The 23,207-nt window shown below is 39.2% G+C and overlaps 1 protein-coding gene across 2 annotated transcripts in view; it reads left to right on the forward strand.

The window, feature by feature from the left end:
- DDX10 (DEAD-box helicase 10) overlaps positions 1-22,231 on the forward strand; it is a 286,645-nt gene extending 264,414 nt beyond the window's left edge. Inside the window, exon 18 of one of the 2 annotated variants that reach the window (XR_456974.1) lies at positions 21,559-22,231. Coding sequence is in view for 1 of the 2 variants with exons in the window: in XM_007452471.1 (XP_007452533.1) it covers positions 21,559-21,736 (178 nt within the window). In the remaining variant the exon portion in view is untranslated. The remainder of the gene's footprint in view (positions 1-21,558) is intronic. The other variant, XM_007452471.1, reaches the window with a different exon arrangement.
- Positions 22,232-23,207: the final 976 nt, after the last annotated feature.

The raw sequence follows: 23,207 nt of genomic DNA on the forward strand, positions 1-23,207 counted from the left end.
ATTCCTCCAGCTTCGTTTTTCTCTCTCAAGATTGCTTTGGCGATTCATGGTCTTTTGTGTTTCCATACAAATTCTAAAAATTTTTTGTTCTAGTTCTGTGAAAGATGCCACTGGTAATTTGATAGGGATTGCACTGAATCTGTAGACTGCTTTGGGCAGTATAGTCATTTTCACAATATTGATTCTTCCAATCCAGAAACATGGTATATCTCTCCATCTGTTTGTGTCATCTTTGATTTCTTTCACCAGTATCATATAGTTTTCTAAGTACAGGTCTTTTGCCTCCTTAGGTAGGTTTATACCTAGGTAATTTATTCTTTTTGTTGCAATAGTAAATGGGATTGTTTCCTTAATTTCTCTTTCAGATTTTTCATCATTAATGTATAGGAACACAAGAGATTTCTGTGCATTAATTTCGTATCCTGCAACTTTACCGAATACATTGATTAGCTCTAGTAGTTTTCTGGTAGCATCTTTAGGGTTTTCTTTGTATAGTATCATGTCATCTGCAAACACTGGCAATTTTACTTCTTCTTTTCCAATTTGGATTCCTTTTATTTATTTATTTTTCTCTGATTGCCATGGCTAGGACTTCCAAAACTATTTTGAATAGTGGCAATTGTGGAAATACTTGTCTTGTTCCTGATCTTAAAGGAAATGCTTTCAGTTTTTCACCATTGAGAATGATATTTGCTTTGGGTTTGTCATATATGGCCTTTATTATGTTGAGTTAGGTTCCCTCTGTGTCCACTTTCTGGAGAGTTTTTATCATAAAATGGTGTTGAATTTTGTCAAAAGCTTTTCCTGCATCTATTCAAATGATCATATGGTTTTTATTCTTCAGTTTGTTGATGTGGTGTGTCACACTGATTGATTTGTGGACATTAAAAAAATCCTTGCATCCCTGGGGTAAATTCCACTTGATCATGATGATCCTTTTTTGTTTGAATTTTAGAATTTTATTTATTTTTTTTATACATCAGGTTCTTATTAGTTATCCATTTTATACATATTAGTGTATATATGTAAATCCCAATCTCCCAGTTCATCACACCACCATCACACCCCCAGCCACTTTCCCCCTGTGGTGTCCATACGTTTGTTCTCTACGTCTGTGTCTCTGTTTCTGCCCTGCAAACCGGTTCATGTGTACCATTTCTCTAGGTTCCACATATATGCATTAATATACGATATTTGTTTTTCTCTTTCTGACTTACTTCACTCTGTATGACAGTCTCTAGATCCACCCATGTCTCTACAAATGACCCAATTTCGTTCCTTTTTATGGCTATATGTAGCACATCTTCTTTATCCATTCGTCTGTCAATGGGCATTTAGGTTGCTTCCATGACCTGGCTATTGTAAATAGTGCTGCAATGAACATTGGGGTGCATGTGTCTTTGAATTATGGTTTTCTCAGGGTATACCCAGTAGTGGGATTGCTGGGTCATATGGTAATTCTATTTTTTAGTTTTTTAAGGTACCTCCATACTGTTCTCCATAGTGGCTGTATCAATTTACATTCTGACCAACAGTTCAAGAGGGTTCCCTTTTCTCCACACCCTCTCTAGCATTTGTTGCTTATAGATTTTTCTGATGACCCATTAAAACGGGTATGAGGTGATACCTCGTTGTCGTTTTGATTTGCGTTTCTCTAATATTTAGTGATGTTGAGCAGCTTTTCATGTGCCTCATGGCCATCTGTATGTCTTCTTTGGAGAAATGTCTATTTAGGTCTCTGCCCATTTTTTGATTGGGTTGTTTGTATTTTAATATTGAGCTGCATGAGCTGTTTATATATTTTGGAGACTAATCCTTTATCAGTTGATTCGTTTTCAAATATTTTCTCCCATTCTGAGGGTTGTCTTTTTGTCTTTTTTGTAGTTTCCCTTGCTTTGCAAAAGCTTTTAAGTTTCATTGGGTCCCATTTGTTTATTTTTGTTTTTATTTCCATTACTGTAGGAGGTGGACCAAAAAAGATCTTCCTGTGATTTATGTCAAAGAGTGTTCTTCCTATATTTTCCTCTAAGAGTCTTTTAGTGTCTGGTCTTACATTTAGGTCTCTAATCCATTTTGAGTTTATTTTTGTATATAGTGTTAGGGAGTGTTCTAATTTCATTCTTTTCCATGTAGCTGCCCAGTTTTCCCAGCACCACTTATTGAAGAGACTGTCTTTTCTCCATTGTATATCCTTGCCTCCTTTGTCATAGAGTAGTTAAGCATAGGTGTGTGAGTTTATCTTTGGGCTCTCTGTCCTGTTCCATTGATCTATATTTCTGTTTTTGTGCTAGTACCATATTATCTTGATTACTGTAGCTTTGTAGTATAGTCTGAAGTCAGGGAGTCTGATTCCTCCATCTCCGTTTTTTTCCCTCAAGACTGCGTTGGCTATTTGAGGTCTTTTGTGTCTCAGTACAAATCTTAAGATTTTTTTGTTCTGATTCTGTGAAAGATGCCATTGGTAATTTGATAGGGATTGCATTGAATCTGTAGATTGCTTTGGGTAGTATAATCATTTTCACAATATTGAGGCTTCCAATCCAAGAACATGGTATATCTCTCCATCTGTTTTTATCATCTTTAATTTCTTTCATCAGTGTCTTACAGTTTTCTGCATATAGGTTTTTGTCTCCCTAGATAGGTTTATTCCTAGGTATTTTATTCCTTTTGTTGCAGTTGTAAATGGGAGTGTTTCCTTAATTTCTCTTTCAGATTTTTCATCATTAATGTATAGGAATGCAAGAGATTTCTGTGCATTAATTTTGTATACTGCAACATTACCAAATTCATTGATTAGCGCTACTAGTTTTCTGGTGACGTCTTTAGGATACTCTGTGTATGGTGTCATGTCATCTGCAAACAGTGACAGTTTTACTTCTTTTCCAATTTGTATTCCTTTTATTTCTTTTTCTTCTCTGATTGCTGTGGCTAGGACTTCCAAAATTATGTTGAATGATAGTGGTGAGAGTAGACATCCTTGTCTTTTTCCTGATCCTAGAAGAAATGCTTTCAGTTTTTCACCATTGAGAATGATGTTTGCTGTGGGCTTGTCGTATATGACCTTTATCATGTTGAGGTAAGTTCCCTCTATGCCCACTTTCTGGAGGGTTTTTATCATAAATGGGTGTTGAATTTTGTCAAAGCTTTTTCTGCATCTGTTGAGGTGATCATATGGTTTTTATTCTTCAATTTGTTAATATGGTCTATCATATTGATTGATTTCCATATATTCAATAATCCTGGCATCCCTGGAATAAATCCCACTTGATCATGATATATGATACTTTTAATGTGTTGTTGGATTCTGTTTGCTAGTATTTTGTTGAGGATTTTGCATCTATATTCATCAGTGATACTTGTTTGTAATTTTCTTTTTTTGTATTATCTTTGTCTGGTTTTGGTATCAGGATGATGGTGGCCTCATAGAATGAGTTTGGGAGTGTTCCTTCCTCTGCAATTTCTTGGAAGAGTTTGAGAAGATTTGGTGTTAGCTCTTCTTTAAACATTTGATAGAGTTCACCTGTGAAGCCATCTGGTCCTGGACTTTTGTTTGTCACAATATTTTTAACCACACTTTGAATTTCAGTACTTGTGGTTAGTCTGTTCATATTTTCTATTTCTTCCTAGTTCAGTCTTGGAAGGTTATACCTTTCTAAAAATTTGTTCATTTCTTCCAGGTTGTCCGTTTTATTGGCATAGGGTAGCTTGTCGTAGTCTCTTAGGATACATTGTATTTCTGCAGTGTCTGTTGTAACTTCTCCTTTTTCATTTCTAATTTTATTGATTTGAGTCCTCTCCCTCTTTTGCTTGATGAGTCTGGCTATCAATTTTGTTTATCTTCTCAAAGAGCCAGCTTTTAGTTTTCTTGATCTTTCCTATTGTTTTTTTTTTTTCTATTTCATTTATTTCTGTTCTGATCTTTTTGATTTCTTTCCTTCTACTAAGTTTGGGTTTTGTTTGTTCTTCTTTCTCTAGTTCCTTTAGGTGTAAGGTTAGATTGTTTATTTGAGATTTTTCTTGTTTCTTGAGGTAGGCTTGTATTGCCATAAACTTCCCCGTTAGAACTGCTTTTGCTGCATCCCATAGGGTTTGGATTGTTGTGTTTTCATTGTAATTTGTCCCTAGGTATTTTTTTATTTCCTCTTTGATTTCTTCATTGATCTCTTAGTTATTTAGTAACGTATTGTTTAGCCTCCATGTGTTTGTTTTGTTTACGTTTTTTTCTCTGTAATTCATTTCTCGTCTCATAGCGTTGTGGTCAGAAAAGATGCTTGATAAGATTTCAATTTTCTTAAATTTACTGAGGCTTGATTTGTGACCCAAGATGTGATCTATCCTGGAGAATGTTCTGTGCGCACTTGAGAAGAAAGTGTAATCTGCTGTTTTTGGATGGAATGTCCTATAAATACCAATTAAATCTATCTGGTCTATTGTGTCAGTTAAAGCTTCTGTTTCCTTATTAATTTTCTGTTTGGATGATCTGTCCACTGGTGTAAGTGAGGTGTTAAAGCCCCCCACTATTATTGTGTTACTGTTGATTTTCTCTTTTATAGCTGTTAGCAGTTGCCTTATGTATTGTGGTGCTCCTGTGTTGGGTGCATATATGTTTATAATTGTTAAATCTGCTTCTTGGATTAATCCCTTGATCATTATGTAGTGTCCTTCCTTGTCTCTTGTAACATTCTTTACTTTCAAGTCTATTTTTTCTGATATGAGAATTTCTACTCCAGCTTTCTTTTGATTTCCATTTGCATGGAATATCTTTTTCCATCGCCTCACTTTCAGTCTGTATGTGTCCCTAGGTCTGAAGTGGGTCTCTTGAAGACAACATATATCTATATATGGGTTTTGTTTTTGTGTCCATTTCACAAGCCTGTGTCTTTTGGTTGGAGCATTTAATACATTCTTGTTTAAGGTAATTATCGATATGTATGTTCCTATTACTATTTTCTTAATTGTTATGGGTTTGTTTTTGTAGTTCCTTTCCTTCTCTTGTGTTTCCCACTTATAAAAGTTCCTTTAGCATTTGTTGTAGCGCTGGTTTGGTGGTGCTGAATTCTCTTAGCTATCGCTTGTTTGTAAAGCTTTTGATTTCTCCGGCAAATCTGAATGAGCTCCTTGCCAGGTAGAGTAATCTTGGTTGTAGGTTCTTCCCTTTCATCACTTTAAATATATCATGCCACTCCCTTCTGGCTTGTAGAATTTCTGCTGAGAAATCAGCTGTTAACCTTATGGGAGATTGTTTGTATGTTATTTGTCCTTTTTCCCTTGTTGCTTTCAATAACTTTTCTTTAATTTTTGTCAATTTGATTACCATGTGTTTTGCTGTGTCTCTCCTTGGGTTTATCCTGCCTGGGACTCTGTGCTTCCTGGACTTGAGTGGCTATTTCCCTTCCCATGTTAGGGGAGTCTTCAGCTGTTATCTCTTCAAATATTTTCTTGGGTCCTTTCTCTCTCCTCCTTCTGGGACCCCTGTAATGCAAATGTTGTTGCATTTAATGTTGTCCCAGAGGTCTCTTAGGCTGTCTTCATTTGTTTCACTCCTTTTTCTTTATTCTGTTCCACAGCAGTGAATTCCACCATTCTGTCTTCCAGTTCACTTATCTGTTCTTCTCCCTCAGTTATTCTGCTATTGATTCCTTCTAGTGTATTTTTCATTTCAGTTATTGTATTGTTCATCTCTGTTTGTTTGTTCTTTAATTCTTCTAGGTCTTTGTTAAACATTTCTTGCATCTTCTCAATTTTTGCCTCCATTCTTTTTCTGAGGTCCTGGATCATCTTCACTATCATTATTCTGAATTCTTTTTGTGGATGTTTTCCTATCTCCGCTTCAATTAGTTGTTTTACTGGGGTTTTATCTTGTTCCTTCATCTAGTACATAGCCCTCTGCCTTTTCATCTTGTTTATGTTTCTGTGAACGTGGTTTTTGTTCCACAGGCTGCAGGATTGTAGTTCTTCTTGCTTCTGCTGTCTACCCTCTGGTGGATGAGGCTGAGGGTTGTGCAAGTTTTCTGATGGGAGGGACTTGCGGTGGGTAGAGCTGACTGTTGCTCTTGTGGGCAGAGCTCTGTAAAACTTTAGTCCGCTTGACTGCTGATGGGTGGGGCTGTGTTCCCTCCCTGTTGGTTGTGTGGCCTGAGACAGCCCAACACTGGAGCCTACCTGTGCTCTTTGGTGGGGCTAATGGTAGACTGTGGGAGGGCTCCCGCCAAGGAGTACTTCCCAGAACTTCCTTGTCCTCACAGTGAGGCACAGCCACACCCCGCCCCTGCAGGAAACCCTCCAGCACTAGCAGGTAAGTCTGGTTCAGTTTCCTATGGGGTCACTGCTCCTTCCCCTGGGTCCCGATGCGCACACTACTTTGTGTGTGCCCACCAAGAGTGGAGTCTCTGTTTCCCCCAGTCCTGTCGAAGTCCTGCAATCAAATCCCACTAGCCTTCAAAGTCTGATTCTCTATGAATTCCTCCTCCCGTTGCCTTACCCCCAGATTGGGAAGCCTGACATGGGGCTCAGAACGTTCACTCCAGTGGGTGGACTTCTGTGGTATAAGTGTTCTCCAGTTCGTGAGTCACCCACCCAGCAGTTATGGGATTTGATTTTATTGTGATTGTGCCCCTCCTACCATCTCATTGTGGCTTCTCCTTTGTCTTTGGATGTGGGGTATCTTTTTTGGTGAGTTCCAGTGTCTTCCTGTTGATGACTGTTCAGCCGTTAGTTGTGATTCCGGTGTTCTTGCAAGCGGGAGTGAGCATACATCATTCTACTCCGCCATCTTGAACCAGTCTTTCATGATGATCCTTTTAATGTGTTGTTGGATTTGTTTTGTTAGTATTTTGTTGAGGAATTTTGCGTCTATGTTCGTCAGTGACATTTGCCTGTAATTGTCTTTTTTTGTGATATCTTTGTCTGGTTTTGGTATCTGGGTGATGGTGGACTCGTAGAATGAGTTTGGGAGTGTTCCTTCCTCTGCAATTTTTTGGAAGAGTTTGAGAAGGGTAGGTGTTAACTCCTCTCTAAATGTTTGATAGAATTCGCCTGTGAAGCCATCTGTTCCTGGACTTCGGTTTGTTGGAAGATTTTTAATCACAGTTTCAATTTCAATACTTGTAATTGGTCTGTTTATATTTTCTATTTCTTCCTGGTTCAGTCTTGGAATGTTGTTCCTTTCTAAGAACTTGTCCATTTCTTCTAGGTTGTCTGTTGATGCATAGTTGCTTGTAGTAGTCTTTTACGATGCTTTGTATTTCTCTGTTGTCCATTGTAACTTCTCTTTTTTATTCTAATTTTATTGAGTTAAGTCATCTCCCCATTTTATTTTCTTTTTTCTTTTTTTTGCGGTACGTGGGACTCTCACTGTTGTGGCCTCTCCCATTGCGGAGCACAGGCTCTGGATGCGCAGGCTCAGTGGCCATGGCTAATGGGCCCAGCTGCTCTGCAGATGTGGGATCTTCCCAGACTGGGGCAGGAACCCGTGTCCCCTGCATCGGCAGGCAGACTCTGAACCACTGGGCCACCAGGAAAGCCCTCCCTTTTTTTCTTGATGAGTCTGGCTAAAGGTTTATCAATTTTTTTTTCTTCTCAAAGGACCAGCTTTTAGTTTCATTGGTCTTTGCTCTTGTTTTCTTTGTCTCTCATTTATTTCTGCTCTGATCTTTATGATTTCTTTCCTTCTAATTTTGGGTTTTGTTTGTTATTCTTTCTCTAATTGCCTTAGGGGTAAGGTTATGTTGTTTATTTGAGACTTTTCTTCTTTCTTGAGGGAGGATTGTATTGCTATAAATTTCCTTGTAAGAACTGCTGTTGCTGCATCCCATAGGTTCAGTCATCGTGTTTTCATTGTCCTTTGTATCTGGGTACTTTTTGATTTCCTCTGATTTCTTCAGTGATCCAGTGATTGTTTAGTAATATATTGTTTAGCCTCCTTGTGTTGTGTATTTACATTTTTTTTCCTGTAACTGATTTCTAATCTCATAGCTTTGTGGTTGGAAAAGATGCATGATTTCAGTTTTCTTAAATTTACTGAGGCTTGATTTGTGACCCAAGATGTGATCTACCCTGGAGAATATTCCATGTGCAGTTGAGCAGAAGGTGTATTCTGCTGCTTTCTGAGATTTTTTTTTTTTGCGGTACGTGGGCCTCTCACTGCTGCAGCCTCTCCCGTTGTGGAGCACAGGCTCTGGACATGCAGGCTTAGCAGCCATGGCTCATGGGCCCAGCTGCTCTGAGGCATGTGGGATCCTCCTGGACTGGGGCACAAGCCCATGTCCCCTGCATCGGCAGGCAGACTCCCAACCGCCGCGCCACCAGGGAAGCCCTGAGATTTTTTTTGATTTCTCTTTTTATTTCTTCTTCGACGCATTGGTTGTTAAGGACTGTGTTTTAAAATTTCCACATATTGTGATTTTTTCAGTTTTCTGATAATTAATTTCTAGTTTCATACCATTGTGGTTGATAAAAATACTTGGTATGATTTCAGTCTACTTAAATTGCTAAGATTTGTTTTGTGACTTATCATATAGTCTTTCCAAAGAATGTTCTGAGTGTGCTTGAGAAGAGTGTGTATTCCTTTGCTGTTGGGCAGAATGTCCTGTATATTTTTGTTCACTCTCTTTGCTCTAAAGTGTAGTTCCAGGCTTCCCTGGTGGCACAGTGGTTGAGAGTCTGCCTGCTGATGCAGGGGACACGGGTTCATGCCCCGGTCCGGGAGGATCCTGCGTGCTGCGGAGTGGCTGGGCCCGTGAGCCATGGCCGCTGAGCCTGCGCATCCAGAGCCTGTGCTCTGCAATGGGAGAGGCCATGACAGTGAGAGGCCCGCGTACTGCAAAAAAATAAATAAATAAATAAATAAAGTGTAGTTCCAATCCAACATTTCCTTACTGATTTTTTTTGTCTGGATGATCTAGCCATTGTTGAAAGTGGTATACTAAAGTCCCCTTCTCTTATTGTATTGTTGTCTATTTCTGTCTTCAGATCTGTTAATATTTAATATATTGTGGTGCTCCAGTGTTTGGTCTATGTGTATTTATTATTGTTATATCCTCTTAATGAATTGATCTCTTTATCATTATATAATGATATTGTTTGTCTCTTGTTACCATTTTTAGCTTAAAGTATATTTTGTCTGATGTAAGTAGCTACCTTTGCTCTCTTTTGGTTTCTACTTGCATGGAATATCTTTTTTCCAGCCCTTCATTTTAATTTTTCCAGACCTTCATTTTGAGACTATGTGTTCTTTTTTTTTTTTTTTTTTTTTTTTTTTTTGCGGTACACGGGCCTCTCACTGTTGTGTCCTCTCCCGTTGTGGAGCACAGGCTCCGGACACGCAGGCTCAGCAGCCATGGCTCACAGGCCCAGCCGCTCTGTGGCATGTGGGATCTTCCCGGACCGGGGCACGAACCCGCGTCCCCTGCATCGGCAGGCGGACTCTCAACCACTGCGCCACCAGGGAAGCCCGAGACTATGTGTTCTTAAAAGTGAATTGAGTTTCTGGTAGACGGTGTATAGTTGGGTCTTATCTATGCCACCAATCTATGCCTTTTGATTGGAGAATTTAATCCATTTACATTTAGAATAATTATTGATTGGTAAGGAATTACTAATGCCATTGTATTGTTTTCTGGCTGTTTGTTGTTCCCTTGTTCCTTTTTTTCCTTCTCTTGCTACGTTCCATTGTGAATTGATTTCTTTGAGTGGTATTCTTTGATTCCTTTCTCTTTATCTTTTGTGAATCTGCTGTAGGTTTTTGCTTTGTGGTTTCCCATGAAGCTTACAGAAGATATCTTATAGATAGATAATAGTCTATTTTACACTGATAACAGCTTATTTTAATCACATACAAAACCTCTACCCTTTTACTCCCCTCTTCTTATGTTTTTGATATCACAATTTACCTCCTTTTATATTGTGTATTTATTAACCAGTATTGTAGCTATAGTTATTTTTAATACTGTTGCCCTTTAACCTTTATACTAGAGTTAAATGTTGAACACACCACCATATTACAGTAGTAGCATATTTTTAATTTAACTGTATACTTACCTTTACCCAGTGTCTTGGATATTTTAATGTACTAAATAGTATCCTTTGATTTAACTTGAACTCCTTTCAGCATTTTTATTTGTTGTTGTTAAGGCAGGTCTAGTGGTGATGGATTCCTTCAGCTTTTGTTTGTCTGCAATACTCTTTCTCTCTCCTTCATTTCTGAAGGACAACATTGCCAGATAGAGTACAGTCAGCCCTTTGTATCAGTGGGTTCCACATCCACATTCAACCAACTGTGAATCGAAAATACTCAAGGAAAAAAAATCCAGAAAGTTCCAAAAACCAAAATCTTAATTTGCCACGCACCAGCAACTGTTTACATAGCATTTACATTTCATTAGGTATTAAAAGTAGTCTAGGAATGATTTAAAGCATATGAGAGGATGTGACTAGGTTACATGCAAATACTACACCATTTTATATAGGTACTTCAGCATCTGCAGATTTTGGTATCACTGGGAAGGGGAAGAAGGGGGGAACCAAAACCAATTCCCCATGAATTCTGAGGGATGACTGCATTCTTGGTTGGCAGGTTTTTTTCCTTTCAACACTTTTGCTTATATCATCACATTCTTTCTTGGCGTGTAAAGTTTCTGCTGAGAAATATGCTAATAGTCTTATGGGAACTCCCTTGTAAGCTGCAAGTTTCTTTTCTCTTGTTGCTTTTAAGATTCAGTCTTTTTCTCTGATTTTTGACAGTTTTATTATAATATGTCTTGGAGGAGATCTCTTTAAGTTGAGTTTGTTTGGATACCCATGAGCTTCATGAACTTGGGTATCCAGATCTTTACACAGATTAGGGAATTTCTCAGCTGTGATTTCTTTAAGTTTTCTTACCCCTTCTTCCTCCTCTTCCTCTGGGATTCCAGTAATTCACAAGTTGTTTCCTTTGAGAATTTACCATAGATCACACAGGCTTTCCTCACTCTTTTTATTATTATTTTTTTTTGTTCTCCCCTGACTAGATAATGTCAAAATTCCTGTCTTCTAACTCATAGATTCTTTCTTCTCTTTGATCCATTTGCTGTTGATTCTCTCTTTTGAGATTTTCATTTCATTCATTGTATTATTCAATTCCAGAGTTTCTGTTTGGTACTTTTTAATGATTTCTGTCTCTTTGTTGAATTTCTTACTTTGTGTACTGTTTTCCTGATTTTGTTGAATTTTCTTTCTGTGTTTTCTTGTACCTCAGTGAGCTTCCTAAAACAGCTATTTTGAATCCCTTATCCAGTAAATTGTAGATCTTCATGTCTTTGTGATAGGTTTTTGGAAGATTATTGTGATCCTTTGGTGGTGTCATGTTTCCTTGATTTTTCATGTTTCAGGTTTTGTGTTGCTGTTGTCACATTTGCAGTAGCAATCAACTTCTCCACTCTTTATTAACTGCCTTCAGGAGAGAATACCTTTTGTCAGCCCTCCTAGGGATTCTGAGGCTTTCTTAGACTTTCTATAGATATGCCTGCTCTGTGCTTCTTGCTCCCTTTTGTGGGAGAATCCTTAAGCTTGTGTACCTTCTCTTCATTCTGCAATGCACCAGGATGCATACTGATAACTTCCCTTTTGTTTTCCCATGGGTGATACTAAAGCTGAAGCTTGTGGCCTCTCCCTGACCTGCAGGTTTGGGTCATGCTCACTAGCTATCTGCCAAAGCTCACTCTCACCACCAACATCAGGAGCACTTACAGGGAGCTGGATACAGGGTGGACAGGGGTGTGGGTGAGGCCCATGGAGCCCTAGGGGTGCCCATGGGCCAGTTGGAGGGATCTACATGCAGGGCATCTCCAGCAGTTCGTAGGTGGGCTTCTTGAAGGAATTCATGGTGTAGTTAGTAGGATTCATGTCCTTTTAATTACCTCTGAGAGTCCTATCTGCCACTCTTCTAGCCTGTTCCCCACTCAGTCCCCACCCCATGCAGCTCATTATTTAGTACTCTGGATAGGGTGAGAGAGAAATGGGGAGGAAGTTTTGTATAGTAGGGGAAGCCAGGCACTCACTCACTCATAGGTTCTCACTTTCCCCAATAGGAAAAATCACAGGCCAAGAAGATCTTTCTTGGCTCTGAACGGTGCCACCTTGGGGGAGGGTTGATATGAATAAAGTCAAACTGTTCCATTTACTGTCTCCAGTGTGTCCAAACTTGTGTTTTTTTGCTGCATTGGTATGCTGGAACTTCTCCACAGGAGACCTGGACTTCCATAAAGGCTCACTTATGTGTGGCTGATTATATAAATGTTGTTATTCGACTGCCAAGAGGGACTGCAGCAGTGGTTTGTGGGCCACTGCAGGATTCACAGCTGGGACAGGTCTATATACCTCTTACCTGACACATGATTGGGACAGACTCTTCCCGGGCCTCTTAGTGTAATAGTGCTAGATCCCACAGCTCCCACAAAGGCACTCTTGTCCATGGACGGATGCCAAAAAAAATTGTGGTTGGGAGGGAACATGAGCGAGGATATCTCATTTAGCCATGTTGCTGACATCACCCTCTGGTGCCAAACCATTTAGAAGAGCCCTTTTCTTTTTATTATTATTTTTTAATTTATTATTTTTTATTTTATTTTTTAAGTTGAAGTAGCTGTCATGTTTTATTTAGTTTTTTTTTCTTCTCAGGTCTTTCTTGGAGTATAGTTGCTTTACAGTGTTGTTAGTTTCTGCTGTATAACAAAGTGAATCAGCTGTACATATACATATATCCCCATATCCCCTCCCTCTTGCGTCTCCCTCCCACCCTTCTTATCCCACCCCTCTAGGTGGTCACAAAGCACTCACCTGATCTCCCTGTGCTATGCAGCTGCTTCCCACAAACTATTTTACATTTGGTAGTGTATATATGTCAATGCCACTCTCTAACTTTGTCACAGCTTACCCTTCCCCCTCCCTGTGTCCTCAAGTCCATTCTCTAGGTCAGCATCTTTATTCCTTTCCTGCCTCTAGGTTCATCAGAATCTTTTTTTTTTACATTCCATATATGTGTTAGCATATGGTATTTGTTTTTCTCTTTCTGACTTACTTCACTGTATGACAGACTCCAGGTCCATCCATCTCACTACAGAACTCAGTTTCGTTACTTTTTATGGCTGAGTAATATTCCATTGTATATATGTGCCACATCTTCTTTATCCATTCATCTGTTGATGGGCAGTTATGTTGCTTCCATGTCCTGGCTATTGTAAATACTACTGTAATGAAAATTGTGGTATATGACTTTTTTGGATTATGGTTTTCTCAGGGTATATGCCCAGTAGTGGGATTGCTGGGTCATATGGTAGCTCTATGTTTAGTTTTTTTAAGAACCTCCATCGTGTTCTCCATAGTGGCTGTATCAATTTACATTCCCAGCAGCAGTGCAAGAGAGTTCCATTTTCACTATACCCTCTCCAGCATTTATTCTTTGTAGATTCTTGGATGATGGCCATTCTGACCGGTGTGAGGTGATATCTCCTTGTAGTTTTGATTTGCATTTCTCTAATAAGTAGTGATGTTGAGCATCCTTTCATGTGTTTGTTGGCAATCTGTTTATCTTCTTTGGAGAAATGTCTGTTTAGGTCTTCTGCCCATTTTTGGATTGGGTTATTTGCTGTTTTCATATTCAGCTGCATGAGCTGCTTTTACATTTTGGAGATTAATCCTTTGTCAGTTGGTTCATTTGCAAATATTTTCTCCCATTCTGAGAGTTGTCTTTTCATCTTGTTTGTAGTTTCCTTTGCTGTGCAAAAGCTTTTAAGACTCATTAGGTCCCATTTGTTTATTTTTGTTTTTATTTCCAATACTCTAGGAAGTGAGTCAAAAGGGATCTTGCTGTGATTTATGTCACAGAGAGTTCTGCCTGTTTTCCTCTAAGAGTTTTATAGTGTCTGGCCTTACATTTAGGTCTTTAATCCATTTTGAGTTTATTTTTGTGTATGGTGCTAGGAAGTGTTCTAATTCATTCTTTTACATGTAGTTGTCCAGTTTTCCCAGCACCACTTATTGAAGAGGCTCTGTTTTCTCCATTGTATATTCTTTCCTCCTTTATCAAAGATAAGGTGACCGTATGTTCATGGGTTTATCTCTGGGCTTTCTATCCTGTTTCATTGACCTATATTTCTGTTTTTGTGCCAGTACCATACTGTCTTGATTACTGTAGCTTTGTAGTATAGTCTGAAGTCAGGGAGCCTGATTCATCCAACTCCATTTTCCTTTCTCAAGATTTCTTTGGCTATTCAGGATCTTCTGTGTTTCCACACAAATTGTGAAATGTTTTGTTATCGTTCTGTGAAAAATGCCATTGGTAGTTTGATAGGGATTGCATTGAATCTGTAGATTGCTTTGGGCAGTAGAGTCATTTTCACAATGTTGATTCTTCCAATCCAAGAACATGGTATATCTCTCCATCTGTTTGTATCGTCTTTAATTTCTTGCATCAGTGTCTTATAGATTTTGTGCATACGTGTCTTTTGTCTCCTTAGGTAGGTTTATCCCTACATATTTTATTCTTTTTGTTGCAGTGGTAAATGGGATTGTTTCCTTAATTTCTCTTTCAGATTTTTTGTCATTAGTGTATAGGAATGCCAGAGCTTTCTGTGCATTAATTTTGTATCCTGCTACTTTACCAAATTCATTGATTAGCTCTAGTAGTTTTCTGGTAGCATCTTTAGGATTCTCTATGTATAGTGTCATGTCATCTGCAAACAGTGACAGTTTTACTTCTTCTTTTCTGATTTGGATTCCTTTTATTTCTTTTTCTTCTCTGCTTGCTGTGGCTAAAACTTCCAAAACTATGTTGAATAATAGTGGTGAGAGTGGACAACCTTGTCTTGTTCCTAATCTTAGAGGAAATGGTTTCAGTTTTTCACCATTGAGAACGATGTTGGCTGTGGATTTGTCATATATGGCCTTTATTATGTTGAGGTAGGTTCCCTCTATGTCCACTTTCTGGAGAGTTTTTATCATAAATCGATGTTGAATTTTGTCAAAAGCTTTTTCTCCATCTATTGAGATTATCATATGGTTTTTATCCTTCAGTTTTTTAATATGGTGTATCACATTGATTGATTTGCATATGTTGAAAAATCCTCACATTCCTGGGGTAAATCCCTCTTGATCATGGTGTGTGATCCTTTTAATGGATTCTGTTTGCTAGTATTTTGTTGTGGATTTTTGCATCTATGTTCATCAGTGATATTGGCCTGTAGTTTTCTTTTTTTTGTGACATCTTTGTCTGGTTTTGGTATCAGGGTGATGGTGGCCTCGTAGAATGAGTTTGGGAATGTTCCTCCCTCTGCTATTTTTTGGAAGGATAGGTGTTAGCTCTTCTCCAAATGTTTGATAGAATTCGCCTGTGAAGCCATCTGGTCCTGGGCTTTTATTTGTTGGAAGATTTTTAATCACAGTTTCAATTTCAGTGCTTGTGATTGGTCTGTTTATATTTTCTATTTCTAACTGTTTCAGTCTTGGAAGGTTGTACTTTTCTAAGAATTTGTCCATTTCTTCCAGGTTGTCCAGTTTATTGGCATATAGCTGGCTTGTATTGATCTCTCATGATCCTTTGTGTTTCTGCAGTGTCAGTTGTTACTTCTCCTTTTTCATTTCTAAATCTTGTTGATTTGAGTCTTCTCCCTTTTGTTCTTGATGAGTCTGGCTAATAGTTTATCAATTTTGTTTAACTTCTCAAAGAACCAGCTTTTATTTTTATTGATCTTTACTATTATTTTCTTCATTTCTTTTTCATTTATTTCTGATCTGATCTTTATGATTTCTTTCCTCCTGCTAACTTTGAGGTTTTTTTTTCTTTTTCTCTTATTGCTTTAGGTGTAAGGTTAGGTTGTTTACTTGAGATGTTTCTTGTTTCTTGTGGTAGGATTGTATTGCTGTAAACTTCCCTCTTAGAACTGCTTTTACTGCATCCTGTAGGTTTTGGGTCATCGTGTTTTTATTGTCATTTGTTTCTAGGTATTTTTTATTCCCTCTTTGATTTCTTCAATGATCTCTTGGTTATTTAGTAGCATATTGTTTAACCTCCATGTGTTTGCATTTTTTACAGTTTTTTTCCTGTAATTGATATCCTGTCTCATAGTGTTGTAGTCAGAAAGGATACTTGGTATGATTACATTTTTCTTAAATTTACCAAGGCTTGATTTGTTACACAAGATATGATCTATCCTGGAGAATGTTCCATGAGCACTTGAGAAAGTGTATTCTGTTGTTTTTGGATGGAATGTCCTATTAATATCAATTAAGTCCATCTGTCTAATGTGTCATTTAAAGCTTGTGTTTTCTTATTTATTTTCATTTTGGATGATCTGTCCATTGGTGAAAGTGGGGTGTTAAATCCCCTATTATTGTGTTACTTTTGATTTCCCCTTTACGGCTGTTAGCATTTGCCTTATGTATTGAGGTGCTCCTATGTTGGATGCATAAATATTTACAGTTGTTATGTCTTCTTCTTGGATTGATCCCTTGATCATTGTGTAGCGTTCTTCTTTGGCTCTTGTAATAGTCCTTATTTTAAAGTCTATTTTGTCTGATATAAGAATTGCTACTCCAGCTTTCTTTTGATTTGCATGCATGGAATATCTTTTTCCATCCTCTTACTTTCAGTCTGAATGTGTCCCTAGGTCTGAAGTGTGACTCTTGTAGACAGCACATATATGGGTATTGTTTTTTTATCCATTCTGCCAGTCTATGTCTTTTGATTGGAGCTTTTAATCCATTTACATTTAAGGTCATTATCGATATGTATGTTCCTATTACCATTTTCTGAATTGATTTGGGTTTGTTTTTGTAGGTCTTTTCCTTCTCTTGTGTTTCCTGCCTAGAGAAGTTCCTTTAGCATTTGTTGTAAAGCTGGTTTGGTGGTGGTGAATTCTCTTTAACTTTTTCTTGTCTCTAAATATTTTAATTTCTCCTTCAAATCTGAATGAGATTCCTACCAGGTAGAGTAATCTTGGTTGGAGGTTTTTCCCTTTCATCACTTTAAATATGTCCTGCCACTCCATTCTGGCTTGCAGAGTTTCTGCTGAAAGATCAGCTGCTAACCTTATGGGGATTCCCTTGTATGTTATTTGTTTCTTTTCCCTTGCTGCTTTTAATATTTTTTCTTTGTATTTAGTTTTTGATAGTTTGCTTAATATGTGTCTTGTTGTGTTTTTCCTTGGATTTATCCTGTATGGGGCTCTCTGCACTTCCTCGACTTGACTATTCCCTTGTTAGGGAAGTTTTCAACTATAATCTCTTCAAATATTTTCTCACACCCTTTCTTTTTCTCTTCTTCTGAGACCCCTGTAATTCGAATGTTAGTGTGTTTAATTTTCTCCCAGAAGTCTCTGAGACTGTCCTCAATTCTTTTCATTCTTTTTTCTTTATTCTGCTCTGTGCTAGTTATTTCCACTATTTTATCTTCTGGGTCACTCCGTTCTTCTGCCTCAGTTATTTTGCTATTAATTCCTTCTAGAGAATTTTTAGTTTTGTTTATTGTGTTGTTCATCATTTTTTGCTCTTTAGTTCTTCTAGGTCCTTGTTAAATGCTTCTTGTATTTTCTCCATTCTATTTCCAAGATTTTGGATTATCTCTACTAGCATTACTCTGAATTCTTTTTCTAGTAGGCCGTCTATTTACTCTTCATTTGTTTGGTCTGGTGGGTTTTTAACTTTACTCCTTCATCTGCTGCATATTTCTCTGTCTTCTCAATTTGTTTTAACTTACTGTGTTTGTGTTCTCCTTTTCACAGGTTGCAGTTTTGTAATTCATGTTGTTTTTTGGTGTCTGCCCCCAATGGATGAGGTTGGTTCAGTGGATTGTGTAGGCTTCCTGGTGTAGGGGACTGGTGCCTGTGTTCTGGTGGGTGAGTCTCGATCTTGTCTCTCTAGTGGGCAGGGCCACATCCAGTGGTGTGTTTTAGGGTGTCTGTCAAGTTAGTATGATTATAGGCAGCCTCTCTGCTAATCAGTGGGGTTGTGTTCCTTTCTTATTAGTTGTTTGGCGTGGGCATCCAACTGCTTGCCATTGGGTGAAGCTGGTCTTAGCACTGAGATGGATATCTCTGGGAGAGCTCTTGCCAATTGATATTACTCGGCCCGGGAGGTCTCTGGTGGCCCAGTGTCCTGAACTTGGCTATCCCATCTCAGAGGCTCAGGCCTGACACCAGGCTGGAGCACCAAGACCCTGTCGGCCACACGGCTCAAAAGAAAAGGGAGAAGAAAAGAAAGAAAAAAAATTTAAGAATAATAAGAAAAAATTTTAAAATTATTAACATAAAGAAAATAATAATTCAGAAAATAAAGAAGAGAGCAGCCAAACCAATAAACAAATCCACCAATGATAACAAGCTCTAAAAAATAAACTAAGATAAACATAAATATCAGAAACAAATCAGTCTCACACAGCAAACCCCAAGTCTACAGTTGCTCCTAAAGTCTACCACTCAATTTTGGGACAATTCGTTGTCTATTCAGGTATTCAACCGCAGCAGGGTACATCAAGTGGATTGTGGGGATTTAATCCGCTGCTCCTGAGGCTGCATGGAGAAATTTCCCTTTCTCTTCTTTGTTTGCACAGTCCTGGGGTTCAGCTTTGTTTTGGCCTCACCTCTGCATGTAGGTCACCCTCAGGTATCTTCCCTGCCCAGCCAGGAGGCGGTTAAAGCAGCAGCTGATTAGGGGCTGTGGCTCACTCAGGCCAGGGGGAGGGACGGGTATGGTGGTCATAATTGGAATGTGGGGCGAGCCTGCGGCAGCAGAGGCCAGCATGACATTGCAACAGCCTGAGGCATGCCATGTGTTCTCCTGGGGAAGTTGTCCCTAGATCACGGGACCCTGGCAGTGGCGGGCTGCACAGGCTCCCGGTGGAGGGGTGTGGATAGTGACCTGTGCTTGGACACAGGATTGTTGGTGGCAGCAGCAGTAGCCTTAGTGCTTCATGGCTGTCTCTGGGGTCCAAGCTGTTAAGCACGGCTTGTGCCCATCTCTGGAGCTCATTTAGGCGGTGCTCTGAATCCTCTCTCTACACATACCCCCGAAACAATGGTCTCTTTCCTCTTAGGCAGTTCCAGACTTTACCCCAGACTCCCTCCCAGCTAGCTGTGGCACACTAGCCTCCTTCAGGCTGTGTTCACGCAGCCAACCCCAGTCCTCTCCCTGGGGCCTGACCTCGGAAACCCAAGCCTCAGCTCCCGGCCCCACCCCTCCACCCTGGCTGGTGAGCAGACAGGCCTCTCATGTTGCTAAGTGCTGGTTGGCACTGATCCTGTGTGTGGGAATCTCTCCGCTTTTCCCTCTGCACCCCTGTTGCTGAGCTCTCCTCCATGGCTCCGAAGCTTCCCCCCACTGTTCTCCCTCCACCATCTCCACAAGTGAAGAGGCTTCTTAGCGTGTGGAAACTTTTCCTCCTTCACAGCTCCCTCCCACTGGTGCAGGTCCTGTCCCTATTCTTTTGTCTCTGTTTTTTCTTTTTCCTTTTGCCCTACCCAGGTACATGGGGAGTTTCTTGCCTTTCTGGAAGTCTGAGGTCTTCTGCCAGTGTTCAGTAGGTGTTCTGTAGGAGTTGTTCCACATGTAGATGTATTTCTGATGTATCTGTGGGGAGGAAGGTGATCTCCGTGTCTTACTCCTGCACCATCTTGAAGGTCCCCCTGAGTCCTTTTCTGAAGATACCAAATTATGACCATATTCTGACTAAATGTTTACCAGATTTATTACATTATTCCCTTTTGGGAAATGAATATTTTCTAGATTCATAACATTTTCCCCCTTTTTAGTAAGTTACCTGTAGAATATCTAAATCATTATTTAATAATTAATTTGTTCTACCAATTACCACTTCTTTGCTATGGAAAGTAGTATAAAATATCTTTTTAAAATTTGAACTGGTCCACAAAGCAGCAGTGCTGCTAATTCTGAAAATATTTTCCATCTACATAAATTTTCCATCTTTTTTTTTAGTATCTGAACCAGCTATTTCCTGCACAGAATATAGTGTGCAGGAGCACATTAAGAAAGGAGGCGTTAATAAAGCCCACTAATTAGGCTGCTTCTGATGAGCTGCTCTTAGATGCACTTGAAATACAGGCAGGGCAAAAATCAGTATTAACTTGTTCCAAACAAATCATGGTACTCTAGCCCGGTGGAATTGGCACCATACTGGCCATAATCAAGCAGATTTTAGGACTCAGTACTTTTTTTTAAAGTCCTCTTTCCACTAAGAGTAACTTTGTTTACTGACTGAATTCCCATTATAGGGAACTCTTTCGTGTTCATCTCTGTAGGTACATACCCACCCTTTTAAAATATGATTATTTGTAGCTTTAAATAACCTCATAGTTTGGCTTTCCTCCAGTGGTGAGAGAGAATGGCTGCTGAGTCAGAGTACTGGGCATTTCTGGGAGGTGAATGGGGAAATAGTTTACAGTTTTGCTTCAGGCTGGTCAGAACTGGATATGCTGATTAGGCACATTCACTTTGATATCCCCACTATCTGCTTAAGGCATAATAGAGTCCATTGTAACTTGAGCAATTTATTCTCTTTTGGAATACATCCTATGCTTGGAATACATTTTGCTTTCAATTGTTTGACTTTGGGGCTGAATTTAGAGTAATTCAGCTCTGGGTTTGAATTCCATGTGCATAATCTAGGTTCAGTCATTTAACCTCTTTTAACCTCATTGTAGAATGAGGCTGGTGCTCACCACACCAAGGATTGTCATGAAGATAAATGTTGTAGTCTATGTAAAGCATGTAGCACAGTGCCAGACCCTTGGTAAGCCCTTAATAAATAGTTGCTACTGCCATTGCTACTAGATGGATTTTTTATTTTGTTTTAAACTTGTATCCAATAATTCGGTTATCTTTGAACATGATGATGGTATGTTAAAATGCCTTGAGGATGTTTTGCTTTCTCTTCTGATTTTAATGTATCAAGTGATTTTCTCTACCTTCAGAAATTAGTTTTATTTTTATGGTCTGTGCCTCAAGTGTGTGCCTAATACTGCAGTAGTGTTTATGTTTTCTTCAGACCATTTGTGAGTCTTAGGTACAGATTTAAATGGGGAAGATTTACTTGATGTCTTAAGTAATTTGTAACTTAACATTTCAGGTTCTATTTTATTCATGATCTATATATCACAACAGATATTACTGCTACCTAAATGATAACCTAACTCTATAGAGATGGTTTGATGTGACAGGACAAGCACAGATTGGAGCCAGTCTGGAGCCAGAATGTGGGCCAACTGGTGTGCTCATATTGTGAATGATATATCCAGAGCTTCCTAGAATTACTGTGAGGATTGGATGACACGGTGTATACAATGTACCCTGCACAGTGCCTGGTATATGATAGGCCCCCTCCCCACGTCTGTTAATGGGAAGGTAGTTACTATGACACAGATAGCCTGATGTTGTTATAGCTTCTTTTCCTCTTGAATAATATCACTTTACCAAGTATCTGTTATTGGTAATTTTGTTCTATTTTAAGTGTTTGACTTCACAATAATGGATTTATTTATTTATAAAGTAAATCATTGGATTTGTTCCCACCAGTGATACCAAGAAGAAGCAGGCAATGAGGAAGAAGAACGACAGTGAAGTGGAAGACGTGGGACCCACAAGTCATGACAGAAAGAAGACCAAGTGGGAAACCTCAGAGCCTTTGGATACAGGCCTGTCTTTAGCCGAGGATGAAGAGCTGGTGTTATATCTGCTCAGAAGTCAAAGCTAAATAGTACTTGCTCTTGTCTTCTCCTTGAAACCTCTAGTCATGATTATGTGGGCAAGAAGTTGAAAAAACAGTTGGCTTTGGGGCACGTAGGTAACATGAGTCCCATGCCCAAAGGACCCATTCTTCAGACAGGAGCTATCATACCTCTAAGCCCCTTTCACAGGCCATGCTTGCACCATCCCAGAGCAAACTCACAGTGACGGTGGATTATAAAATTTCCTGATCCCATTTTCCAGCCTGTGCTCTGTTAGGTTTTATCCATGGGTTCCTACATCTTATCACTGGAAATGCTTCCTTTGTTTTACTGGCAAGTTCTAGAGACCTTGTTTCATTGTTGGAAATTCCTGTTTTGCTTACCATACAGAAGTTTCTCTGTAATATTAAACAAAATTGCTCAGAGAAAGAGTATGATGAGTATGATGGACCAACCCTGAGAAAAAATGAATATTTTTTAATTGCCATGATCAATAATAAACATATTTCCTATAAAATAAAATATTAATGTTTTCATTGTATCCAGAAATATGAGAGCATTCTCAAGGGAAGTTTCTTAAGATTAAAATGCTTGGCCAGGGCTTCCCTGGTGGCGCAGTGGTTGAGAGTCCGCCTGCCGATGCAGGGGACACGGGTTCGTACCCCGGTCCGGGAAGATCCTACATGCCGTGGAGCGGCTGGGCCCGTGAGCCATGGCCGCTGAGCCTGCGCGTCCGGAGCCTGTGCTCCACAATGGGAGAGGCCACCACAGTGAGAGGCCCGCGTACTGGGAGGAAAAAAAATGCTTGCCCAATTCCTGAAACAGTGAATCTTTCATATTCTTAAATTAGCCTTCCTAAAGATATCATTTAACTTACACTTGCAGACTTGGTAGCCATTTATAAATAGAAATCCTGACTCTGAAGACTTTGTGATCTAAAACCAGATCTGTTAGTGAGCACCTAGTATGCTATAGGTCTTCTACAAGTGCCTTTTTCAGCAGGTACCACAGATCCCTGCCCAGAGCCAGCTCCTGATAATGAGTAGAATAACACAGAGCCTCTTTTCATTATAAGTAACTGGCAAATTCTTCACAGGGAAAGAAATCTGTGCCTTGGCATGACACCACTGATTTGATCATGGTTTGTCACCTTCTCCTTATTCTCTCCCTTTCCTACTTTCCACTCCATGCACAAACAAAAATAATTTTTGCTTACTGGTACAAATGATTCATGAATCCAAGGAAGGGAATATCCATAATTGCTTCCCTCTCAGCCTAAGTCCATATTTGTCTCTGAAAAGTTTCTCCTACTTTCTTGCTTGGTATCCTCATGAGCAACACCAACATCTTTTAGTCCTCAAAATGAGAAACTTGACGACTCCTCAGCTTCTCCCTTTCCCCACCCTTCACTTTGATGGTTCTATTGATTCTTCTTCATAATGACTCTCTTATCTCCATTGTTTCTTCTCTGTCTTCACAGCTTCTGCTTTCAGGCAG

The sequence above is a fragment of the Lipotes vexillifer genome, unplaced genomic scaffold (genome assembly GCF_000442215.2).
Source record: "Lipotes vexillifer unplaced genomic scaffold, Lipotes_vexillifer_v1.1 scaffold162, whole genome shotgun sequence".
NCBI classification, from domain to species: domain Eukaryota; kingdom Metazoa; phylum Chordata; class Mammalia; order Artiodactyla; family Lipotidae; genus Lipotes; species Lipotes vexillifer.